This window comes from Rhinoderma darwinii, unplaced genomic scaffold, assembly GCF_050947455.1.
Source record: "Rhinoderma darwinii isolate aRhiDar2 unplaced genomic scaffold, aRhiDar2.hap1 Scaffold_926, whole genome shotgun sequence".
Taxonomy (NCBI): Eukaryota; Metazoa; Chordata; class Amphibia; order Anura; family Rhinodermatidae; genus Rhinoderma; species Rhinoderma darwinii.
Genome location: NW_027464499.1, coordinates 32,517 through 45,000, shown reverse-complemented (window position 1 = coordinate 45,000; position 12,484 = coordinate 32,517). Strand labels below are relative to the sequence as shown.

Here is a 12,484-nt window from a genome sequence, read left to right as displayed (position 1 = left end):
TACCACAACATGTCAAGAAATGCACTCTGGGTGCAATATGTGTCCAGGGGCTTTAAAGATCTTTCTCGTGTGATAATACCATGTCTAATCTGATTTCATATGGATCTGTGTAAAAACACAGATTAATTGGTAAACGCACTTATCTTATATTCATCAGTGCCTTCTACCAAAAACTCGGTCATTTCAAAAATCCACATCCAAACAGCTACTGCATGCATGCCTATCACCCCTAATTTTTTAGGATAGGTCAGAGTGTTAAGGGCTACATGTGTAATAAATATAAGGGATATTCAACGGTTAGTTTTGGAGATATTAATTTTGTAATAAAAACAAATTAATAAGGGAATTCCACCATGTTTATTGGGCAAAAGAGGGGTACCCTTTTAGAAAAGACAACAGAGTCAGGTGTCATATTGTTCGGCTCTGCAAGGTGAACGAATGGACGCCTAGCTCGCGTCATTCGGACCCACGGAAATCCGTGTCATATCTATTTTTAGATGGATTTCTGAAAAAACACAGATTAATTGGTAAACGCACTTATCTTATATTCATCAGTGCCTTCTACCTAAAACTCGGTCATTTCAACTATCCACATCCAAACAGCTACTGCATGCATGCCTATCACCCCTAATTTTTTAGGATAGGTCAGAGTGTTAAGGGCTACATGTGTAATAAATATAAGGGATATTCAACGGTTAGTTTTGGAGATATTAATTTTGTAATAAAAACAAATTAATAAGGGAATTCCACCATGTTTATTGGGCAAAAGAGGGGTACCCTTTTAGAAAAGACAACAGAGTCAGGTGTCATATTGTTCGGCTCTGCAAGGTGAACGAATGGACGCCTAGCTCGCGTCATTCGGACGCACGGAAATCCGTGTCATATCTATTTTTAGATGGATTTCTGAAAAAACACAGATTAATTGGTAAACGCACTTATCTTATATTCATCAGTGCCTTCTACCTAAAACTCGGTGATTTCAAAAATTTAAATCCAAACAGCTACTGCATGCATGCCTATCACCCCTTCCAAAGCCCTGTTATGGGATACACTCAAAAAAGTGTTACAAACCCTCACAGGAGTTATGGGGGGGGGCTGACTTATATTTTGGGGTGACTACCACAACATGTCAAGAAATGCACTCTGGGTGCAATATGTGTCCAGGGGCTTTAAAGATCTTTCTCGTGTGATAATACCATGTCTAATCTGATTTCATATGGATCTGTGTAAAAACACAGATTAATTGGTAAACGCACTTATCTTATATTCATCAGTGCCTTCTACCAAAAACTCGGTCATTTCAAAAATCCACATCCAAACAGCTACTGCATGCATGCCTATCACCCCTAATTTTTTAGGATAGGTCAGAGTGTTAAGGGCTACATGTGTAATAAATATAAGGGATATTCAACGGTTAGTTTTGGAGATATTAATTTTGTAATAAAAACAAATTAATAAGGGAATTCCACCATGTTTATTGGGCAAAAGAGGGGTACCCTTTTAGAAAAGACGACAGAGTCAGGTGTCATATTGTTCGGCTCTGCAAGGTGAACGAATGGACGCCTAGCTCGCGTCATTCGGACCCACGGAAATCCGTGTCATATCTATTTTTAGATGGATTTCTGAAAAAACACAGATTAATTGGTAAACGCACTTATCTTATATTCATCAGTGCCTTCTACCTAAAACTCGGTCATTTCAAAAATCCACATCCAAACAGCTACTGCATGCATGCCTATCACCCCTAATTTTTTAGGATAGGTCAGAGTGTTAAGGGCTACATGTGTAATAAATATAAGGGATATTCAACGGTTAGTTTTGGAGATATTAATTTTGTAATAAAAACAAATTAATAAGGGAATTCCACCATGTTTATTGGGCAAAAGAGGGGTACCCTTTTAGAAAAGACAACAGAGTCAGGTGTCATATTGTTCGGCTCTGCAAGGTGAACGAATGGACGCCTAGCTCGCGTCATTCGGACGCACGGAAATCCGTGTCATATCTATTTTTAGATGGATTTCTGAAAAAACACAGATTAATTGGTAAACGCACTTATCTTATATTCATCAGTGCCTTCTACCTAAAACTCGGTCATTTCAAAAATTTAAATCCAAACAGCTACTGCATGCATGCCTATCACCCCTTCCAAAGCCCTGTTATGGGATACACTCAAAAAAGTGTTACAAACCCTCACAGGAGTTATGGGGGGGGGCTGACTTATATTTTGGGGTGACTACCACAACATGTCAAGAAATGCACTCTGGGTGCAATATGTGTCCAGGGGCTTTAAAGATCTTTCTCGTGTGATAATACCATGTCTAATCTGATTTCATATGGATCTGTGTAAAAACACAGATTAATTGGTAAACGCACTTATCTTATATTCATCAGTGCCTTCTACCAAAAACTCGGTCATTTCAAAAATCCACATCCAAACAGCTACTGCATGCATGCCTATCACCCCTAATTTTTTAGGATAGGTCAGAGTGTTAAGGGCTACATGTGTAATAAATATAAGGGATATTCAACGGTTAGTTTTGGAGATATTAATTTTGTAATAAAAACAAATTAATAAGGGAATTCCACCATGTTTATTGGGCAAAAGAGGGGTACCCTTTTAGAAAAGACAACAGAGTCAGGTGTCATATTGTTCGGCTCTGCAAGGTGAACGAATGGACGCCTAGCTCGCGTCATTCGGACGCACGGAAATCCGTGTCATATCTATTTTTAGATGGATTTCTGAAAAAACACAGATTAATTGGTAAACGCACTTATCTTATATTCATCAGTGCCTTCTACCTAAAACTCGGTCATTTCAAAAATTTAAATCCAAACAGCTACTGCATGCATGCCTATCACCCCTTCCAAAGCCCTGTTATGGGATACACTCAAAAAAGTGTTACAAACCCTCACAGGAGTTATGGGGGGGGGCTGACTTATATTTTGGGGTGACTACCACAACATGTCAAGAAATGCACTCTGGGTGCAATATGTGTCCAGGGGCTTTAAAGATCTTTCTCGTGTGATAATACCATGTCTAATCTGATTTCATATGGATCTGTGTAAAAACACAGATTAATTGGTAAACGCACTTATCTTATATTCATCAGTGCCTTCTACCAAAAACTCGGTCATTTCAAAAATCCACATCCAAACAGCTACTGCATGCATGCCTATCACCCCTAATTTTTTAGGATAGGTCAGAGTGTTAAGGGCTACATGTGTAATAAATATAAGGGATATTCAACGGTTAGTTTTGGAGATATTAATTTTGTAATAAAAATAAATTAATAAGGGAATTCCACCATGTTTATTGGGCAAAAGAGGGGTACCCTTTTAGAAAAGACGACAGAGTCAGGTGTCATATTGTTCGGCTCTGCAAGGTGAACGAATGGACGCCTAGCTCGCGTCCATCGGACCCACGAAAATCTGTGTCATATCTATTTTTAGATGGATTTCTGAAAAAACACAGATTAATTGGTAAACGCACTTATCTTATATTCATCAGTGCCTTCTACCTAAAACTCGGTCATTTCAAAAATCCACATCCAAACAGCTACTGCATGCATGCCTATCACCCCTAATTTTTTAGGATAGGTCAGAGTGTTAAGGGCTACATGTGTAATAAATATAAGGGATATTCAACGGTTAGTTTTGGAGATATTAATTTTGTAATAAAAATAAATTAATAAGGGAATTCCACCATGTTTATTGGGCAAAAGAGGGGTACCCTTTTAGAAAAGACGACAGAGTCAGGTGTCATATTGTTCGGCTCTGCAAGGTGAACGAATGGACGCCTAGCTCGCGTCCATCGGACCCACGAAAATCTGTGTCATATCTATTTTTAGATGGATTTCTGAAAAAACACAGATTAATTGGTAAACGCACTTATCTTATATTCATCAGTGCCTTCTACCTAAAACTCGGTCATTTCAAAAATCCACATCCAAACAGCTACTGCATGCATGCCTATCACCCCTAATTTTTTAGGATAGGTCAGAGTGTTAAGGGCTACATGTGTATTAAATATAAGGGATATTCAACGGTTAGTTTTGGAGATATTAATTTTGTAATAAAAATAAATTAATAAGGGAATTCCACCATGTTTATTGGGCAAAAGAGGGGTACCCTTTTAGAAAAGACGACAGAGTCAGGTGTCATATTGTTCGGCTCTGCAAGGTGAACGAATGGACGCCTAGCTCGCGTCCATCGGACCCACGAAAATCTGTGTCATATCTATTTTTAGATGGATTTCTGAAAAAACACAGATTAATTGGTAAACGCACTTATCTTATATTCATCAGTGCCTTCTACCAAAAACTCGGTCATTTCAAAAATTCACATCCAAACAGCTACTGCATGCATGCCTATCACCCCTAATTTTTTAGGATAGGTCAGAGTGTTAAGGGCTACATGTGTAATAAATATAAGGGATATTCAACGGTTAGTTTTGGAGATATTAATTTTGTAATAAAAATAAATTAATAAGGGAATTCCACCATGTTTATTGGGCAAAAGAGGGATACCCTTTTAGAAAAGACGACAGAGTCAGGTGTCATATTGTTCGGCTCTGCAAGGTGAACGAATGGACGCCTAGCTCGCGTCCATCGGACCCACGAAAATCCGTGTCATATCTATTTTTAGATGGATTTCTGAAAAAACACAGATTAATTGGTAAACGCACTTATCTTATATTCATCAGTGCCTTCTACCAAAAACTCGGTCATTTCAAAAATCCACATCCAAACAGCTACTGCATGCATGCCTATCACCCCTAATTTTTTAGGATAGGTCAGAGTGTTAAGGGCTACATGTGTAATAAATATAAGGGATATTCAACGGTTAGTTTTGGAGATATTAATTTTGTAATAAAAATAAATTAATAAGGGAATTCCACCATGTTTATTGGGCAAAAGAGGGGTACCCTTTTAGAAAAGACAAGAGAGTCAGGTGTCATATTGTTCGGCTCTGCAAGGTGAACGAATGGACGCCTAGCTCGCGTCCATCGGACACACGGTTCTGTTTCAAATCAGTGTCATGATCCCGCCATTATACTGTATGGTGCAGCTATGGGGGGCATTACAGTGTATGGTGCAGCTATGGGGGTATTAAATGGTATTAAATGGTATTAAATGGTATGGGACAGCTATGGGGGGCATTATACTGTATGGTGCAACTGTGGGAGCATTACACTGTATGGTGCAGCTATGGGGGCACCATATTAAAATGTATGGTGCAGCTATGGGGGACCATAGCTGCACTAAAACCATGTCAGAAGTTTGATAAACGTTTAGGTACACTGTAAGAATAGGCCGAAAACAACTTTACATATAATACAACATAACAACTTTATTAATACAGAACACAAAAATAAAGTGTAGCTAAATGTTTGACAAACTTCTGACATGTCACAGTGACATGTCAGAAGTTTGGATTGGTGGGGGTCCGAGCACTGAGATCCCCACCAATCGCTAAAACAAAACAGCTGAAGCACTCGTGTGAACGCTCAGCAGCTTTGTTCTAGCGATTGGTGGGGGTCTCAGTGTTCAGACCCCCACCAATCCAAACTTCTGACATGTCACTTTGACATGTCAGAAGTTTGCCAAACATTTAGCTACACTTTAAAGTTAAGCATAGGCATAAACCATATTTACATATTATACAATATAACAACATTATTATTACAATAATTATTGTAATAAAAATAAATTAATAAGGAAATTCCACCATGTTTATTGGGCAAAAGAGGGGTACCCTTTTAGAAAAGACGACAGAGTCAGGTGTCATATTGTTCGGCTCTGCAAGGTGAACGAATGGACGCCTAGCTCACGTCCATCGGACACACGGTTCTGTTTCAAATCCGTGTCATGATCCGGCCATTATTGTATTCAAACAATTGTATTATCAGGTTTTCAGCATGAGTCTGTAGTTTTATCTCTGTTATTCTCCTCAGCCACTAAAAAGGCAGATAAGCTTTTGTGCATCATTCAAACTCTCCTATCACAGGCTCTGTTTGTTGTTTGTGTAAGAGGATCTTCTTACAAAGCATCAACCTCACACTATAAAACAGTTTAAAACACTGAGGCATTTTCAGTCAGTTTGGAAGTTTTCTTGAAAGCTATTGACTGATCTCCTTCTTGGATTGCATTATTTTTTTGCTATTCACCTTATTCACTTGAGACATTGTACCTGGATACCTACATCATCTGCCTTTTGGATACTGCTTCTAAAAGATTTATTGTTTTTTTGACTCAAATATACATCTTTAGGACAACAAGTTCTAGTTACAGGAATGGAGTCTGCAGCCAAATTGTAAGTAAATATGTTTATTAACGTATATTTATGTTCATCATTAATGTTCAGTTCAGGCAAATTGTATAGTGAAATCATGGTGAGCCATGGGCTAGGGAAGAGGTGCCATTTTATTTTCAGTAGGCCATATTGTACAAGCCCAGGCATTGTTCAGGTAGTTGAGTTACAAGCATGTAATCTGCAGCAAAAGTACAAGTTCATGTGTTTATTGACCTCTAGGATATACCCTAAAATACATAGCCATTTTTGTATAAAATACATGTTGTAGACTGCCTATAACATAGAGAGGTTACTATGAGAAGCCATGTGGTAGCGTAGAGGCCTCCTGTTTCAGTAGGGCGTGGTATTAAAACCCAGGCATTGTTCAGTTAGCCTGCCTGAAACAAATCAGTATGCATGTAGTGGGACATCTTGTGACTATTTTTGAGATTGCAGTTTGGGTATATTTCAAACTAAGCTATATTACTTAGGACATTTTTAAATCCAAAACCTCATGTCTTTCAACAGGCAAAACAGAACTCCTATGACATGCCCAGTATGTTACCGTACACAGACATTATTCTCTACACATCTGAGGAGAAAGTGTATGAGGTTCAGCAGCGATGAGGAGATAAAAGCCACTGTGGCATTGGCCAGGAAAACCCTGGTGAAAATTGCATCTAAGGGCACTGCAATCAGTTACCAAGAGATCATCTCTCTTGGCTCATTGGAAAACGTTGTCCCCTTCCTCGAGGACAGGGGCTTTTTGATCATTAACAAACCAACTGTGGCCAGGTATGTGTCACCCCTGTCTGCTTATGTCTCATAGCTCTCGAGTGTTTACACTTATACTCACGTTGCTTTTTATATTTTACAGCAATGTACAATATGGAAGACCATCAACCTCTGCATCAACTGCCCTTACTGTGCCACATCACACAGCGGCTGTAGAGGATATTGCAGCCATACCAGTCCCTGATGAGGAAATGGAGGTCACACTGATCCCTGCAGATCCTGAGGAAGAAGTTACAGACACACCATTCCTTGCACAGCCTGAAGACCCGAGGGAAGACCAACACAATGAAGAAGGCAGAAGAGCACATGAAGATGACAGCGCAGAGGAGGAAAGTGATAGAGACTTTCAGCTTCAACTAGAGTCTGAGGAAGAATCCAATCAAGAAAGCGGAACTACAGGAAACTTTGATGACAGGACACAGAGGTCAGTGTACATAGATAATCCTTACGTATTCTCTGTGGCTGTCAAATGTGTCAAATCTGATGTCTTGCACTTTTCTCCAAAATTACAGAATCCTACAGACAAAATGGACGGTGGTCACAAGACAGAAGATGAAGGCTGCTGGACTATACAAGCGACATTCATTGGACGAACCAATACTGAAGGGCTTTGCCTACTATTTGCAGCACACATTGGATGTGCCCAACTACAAGCAGGAGGTTGAAAATTTGGCAAGGTTCCTTTATTACATGAACCCGCAGCGTCCCAATCTGGACTTTGTCAGCAACATTGAGAAGGTTAACTCCTTTTTTACAAAGCTGCGTGACCTGAAGCTTGCAAACCAGACTGTCTTTAATTACCTAAAACATATCAGGAGGTTCATGACGTATCAGCTGAGAGCGACCAATCTCTCTGCAGAAAGACCAAGGCTGTTTAAGTCCTGCAACTTCTTTATGGATGTTACAGAGGACATTCAAAAGAGGCTATCTAAGGGAATTTCAAGAGAAGTTGTCAGCAAACGGTGAGTTATGAACTCAAATGTATCCTTAGACAAAGTATGAAACCTCAAATAGGTATATATTTATTTTAGATATTGCTACTACTCTTTATTACTTGTGTATATACAATAAAATTATTTCTCTTTACTTTGTGTTTAGATACAAGTCATTGACAAATTCTATGAAAACACCCCCGGAATGTCAGAGGCTTTTAGTTGTGGCAAAGCCAACCTTCCTGAAATGCCTCAAAGCTGCAAAAGACAGACACATGAAGCGAGACACTCAACTTGAAATTATTTATTATCTTGAGGCCCTGCTTATTTTGAGGCATCTCCAACGGCCAGGTGTTGTCAGACATATGACTGTAAGTAGCTTTCTCCTCCTCTGTTTTTCTGCGTCATTTTGTTTTCCTACCCTGTTATGGTTATGCTGTGGGGTGCTTTTTAGAGAAGTGTCTGGAGGCCTTATGGCTGCAGTTAAATACTTTTAATAGTGTAGGGGAGCCCTGAAGGCCGATAATGGTGTGAAGCCTGCATAAGGTTAATGTTAGCTTATTAAAGTCGGATATTTGTCTGCAAGAACAGAGTGAATAATCTATGTAAAAACCTTACACCTGGCTAGAGATAGAAATTATGCTGAAACAAAAGACTGGCATATGTATAGAAAAAAAACAAAACACAAGTGGCTTGGCGTAGGGTTGGGCTAACACAATACAGTGGCAAGTACATTGTCCCTCATACTTTTTCCTTTTGACTCATAGGTTTCAGAGTGGAATGAGAGGATCACTCACAGATATTTGGGTTTAGACCTGGTAGTTGTTGGGGTCAAGTTACACAAGACCTCTACACACCAAGTGGCAACCTATGTGCTAACAAAGGAGGAAGAAATGGTAAGTTTCTATAAGGCTCCTACTTACTTTATGGAGTTGTAAAGATGCTTTTCAATAATCTCTTTATTTGTATCCCTCCCCTAGTGGTTTAATGTCTACTTTGAGATAGTAAGACCAATGCTGCTAAAGAACAACATGCCAACAGAAGTATTTTTCCTCTCTACATCTGGAAAGGAGATTTATAATGTTTCCAATGACATCCTGCGGTACCACACAAAGTAAGATTCTTAAAAGTCACCTGTCTTTATTCAATTCTAAGTGCTGTGTATGTATTATGTTTTTCTATTTTCCTTTCTAGATATAAACTACCCAACATCACCAGTCAGCTTGTCAGGAGGATTTGCGAAACTTGGACTCTCCCTAATTTTTCTGACTCTGAAAAGTGTCTTTTTGCCAAATATTTGGCACACACCAACATGACAGCGGAAAGAAACTATCGTGAGAAGACACTGACGGACATATGCCATGGTTATATGCTGGTAATGCAAGCCGGTGGTGAGCAGCCCCAAGCCAGCACTTCAAGGTAATTTATTGTGGGAAATAATATATACTGTATAATATTACATGATTTGTTTTAGAAGTTTAATGCTTTATTTTTTCTATGTCTACCCTATAGACAAGAGAACATTCAGGAAGGAGGCCAGGGAATCCAAAGAGAAGATATCACATCCCACGAAGAAGCCCAGGAACAAGATTACAGTGCCAAAGAGGACTGGAGTGAATCAACTGACCGAGGAGAAAAAGAAAGCTTGGCTGATCATGATGATGATGATGATGATGATGATTGGACTTCAAGGTAGATAAACTCTCAGTTTTATTATAAATGTCCTCAGTTCAGTTGTGTTAGACTTATCAATTGATATACTAATGTTTGGTTATTTTTTCAGAGCACAAGTACCATCCTCATTGTTCATCCGAACACGGTCCAGGGCACAGAGGCAGAGAGGGGAAGGGAGCTCCTCTGGGTAATAATAAAATACATGTATTGACCTTACTTTGTAAACTAATATGCTTATTAAACTGTATGTCTCACATTTTGTTTTAACATCAGTATTTATTTTCTTCTTTTATCAAAGGGCTGACGTGACGTCGAGGGATACATCACTATCTGCAATCAAAAGAGTCCCTGTTGTTCTGCTCAGGCGCATCGATAGTTAATTTCCTTTACATATATATATATATATATATATATATATATATATATATATTAAAACCTCTTTGGGTTCCTCAGTGGTCGTGGGTTCAGAATCATTAACTATGTCTTATAGCAGAGGTCATTGGGGTCCTGTTTTGTCTGATTAAGAAAAAATAAATAAAGATGAGAGTTATATTAATAACATTGTAGAGGATTAATGCATATTATCAGGACCATTAGTAAACTAATTATGAGAAACTAATTATTAATAATCTATGATCTTTTAATTATAGGATTGTTTCAAGACCACCTGCCGGAAGAAGACAAAATAAAGAGGACTTTAGGACATCAGCTCTGGGGAAAAAACCATCCAAGAGTAAAAGACATTTTGGACCAATGGAAGAAGAAATAAGAAGCTTAAAAATTATGGACTTTTAATGGACATTAAAATGCACAGGGAACAAAAGCACTTTTATTTGTTGGGTTCTGGGATGTTTGGATGTATTCAATAAATTGATATATATTTTTTTTATTTAATGAGCTACGCTGTTTCCGTGACTCCAATAGTAGTGAATGGCAGTTACAGAAGCAGCGTAGCATGTCTCATTCTTAGTTTACTAACGGTCCTAACGATATGCATTAATCTTCTTCAATGTTATTAATGTAACTATAATCTTTCATTATTTTTTCTTAAACAGGCAATGGACCACAATGACCTGCCCCATCTGCTATAAGACAGAGTTGATGCTGGGAACCTGCACAAAAAATGCATGAAGCACAGCAGCGATGAGGATATAAAGGCTACCCTTGCTATTGCTAGGAACAACTTGGCAAATGTAGCATCTAAAGGCCTTGCAATTCACTATCATGATGTTTCTGAGCTGATATGTGCTGGAAAATGCATGGAAAACCTCTTTGGGTTCCTCAGTGGTCGTGGGTTCACAATCATCAACTCTGTCTTATAGTAGAGGTCATTGGGGTCCTGGTTTGCCTGTTTAATAAAAAATAAATAAAGATTAGAGTTATATTCATAAAATTCTAGAGGATTAATGAATACAATTAGGACCGTTAGTAAAGTAAGAATGAGATACTAATTATTAATAATCTATGATCTTTCAATCATAGGATTGCTTCAAAACCACCGGCCGGAAGAAGAGAAAATAAAGAGGACTTTAGGACATCAGCTCTGGGGAAAAAACGTCCCAGCGCAAAATATATTTTAGACCAATGGAAGAAGAAATAAGAATCTTAAAAACATGGACTTTTAATGGACATTAAAATGCACAGAGAACAATAGCACTTTTATTTGTTGGGTTCTGGGATGTTTGGATGTATTCAATAAATGTATATATTTTTTAATCTTCATAAAAACTGTGTGTTGCCGCTGAGCGAGATGTTTTGCGATCATGAAAAACGTTATATGTTCGTGAGTTATGTAAACAGCGTAACTGGCTGAGTTTTTCATTAGAACTAAATTGTAAGCGTGTGTAAAAATAGCCGTCGCTCACAAGGCTTTTGTGGTCCAAGCGCGCGTCACAGAACCCTGAATATTTTTAGGCTAGGTGAGAGTGTCCATGGCTACATGTCTAACAAATATTAGATATATGGAACAGTTCGTTTTTAAGATATTAATTTTTTTCCTAAACATAAATTGAAGCCGTGTGCAGAAACAGGCGTCGCTAACGAGGATTTTCCTCGCTACCTGCGCGATGTACCATTACGAGTCTTGGCATATATACTCAGGAGATGGTGACGTATACAGCTTCGGCGCTCGTAACTCCACATTAAACGGTTACGGAAAAAAATTGGTAAACCTATCCATATTAAGCTCTAAATATGGAAATTCCGCCATGTTAATGGGGCAAAAGAAAAGTCTCCTTTTAGAAAAGACGACCGAGTCAGGTGTCGTATTGTTCGGCTTTGCAAGGCGAACAAATAGATGCCTCGGTTGATTCTATCAGACCCGCGGTTCGTTGCTAGTTGTGAAATGCTCTGAGACAGCATTGTGGAAAATGATTATTTATACCCATTTTAGTAAAAAAGGCCTAAATAGTTTGCCCGCTGCGCGGGCTATATCTGTCCTGCTCGCCTGAGTTTTTATATGGGTGGTCAGAGTGTCAAAGGCTAGATGTGTATGAACAATTAGGCCTTTTGCTCTACTAGTATTTATAATATCATTTAGTTATTAAAAATTAAATCGTAAATTACGAACTGTGTGCGTTAAACAGGAGCAGCTAAAGAGGCTTTTGGGGCCTAAAAATACGACGCAGAACCCTGAATTTTTTTAGGCTAGGTCAGAGTGTCAAGGGCTACATGTCTAACAAATATTAGTTATATGCAACAGCTAGTTTTCAAGATATTAATTTTTTTATAAAAATAAATTGAAGCCGTGTTTAGAAACAGGCGTTGCTAACGAGAATTGACCTTGCTAACCG

General features: G+C 38.5%; 1 protein-coding gene across 1 annotated transcript; it reads left to right on the top strand.

Moving 5' to 3' along the window:
* Positions 1 to 6,694: 6,694 nt before the first annotated feature.
* LOC142732876 (uncharacterized) lies at positions 6,695 to 10,072 on the top strand. The gene is made up of 10 exons (XM_075849497.1): positions 6,695 to 7,086; positions 7,169 to 7,510; positions 7,599 to 8,048; positions 8,185 to 8,389; positions 8,786 to 8,914; positions 8,999 to 9,132; positions 9,213 to 9,437; positions 9,531 to 9,710; positions 9,802 to 9,879; positions 9,991 to 10,072. Exons 1-10 carry the CDS (start codon positions 6,806 to 6,808, stop codon positions 10,070 to 10,072), a joined length of 2,106 nt encoding a protein of 701 aa, XP_075705612.1. The 5' UTR covers positions 6,695 to 6,805.
* The last annotated feature ends 2,412 nt before the right edge of the window (positions 10,073 to 12,484 follow it).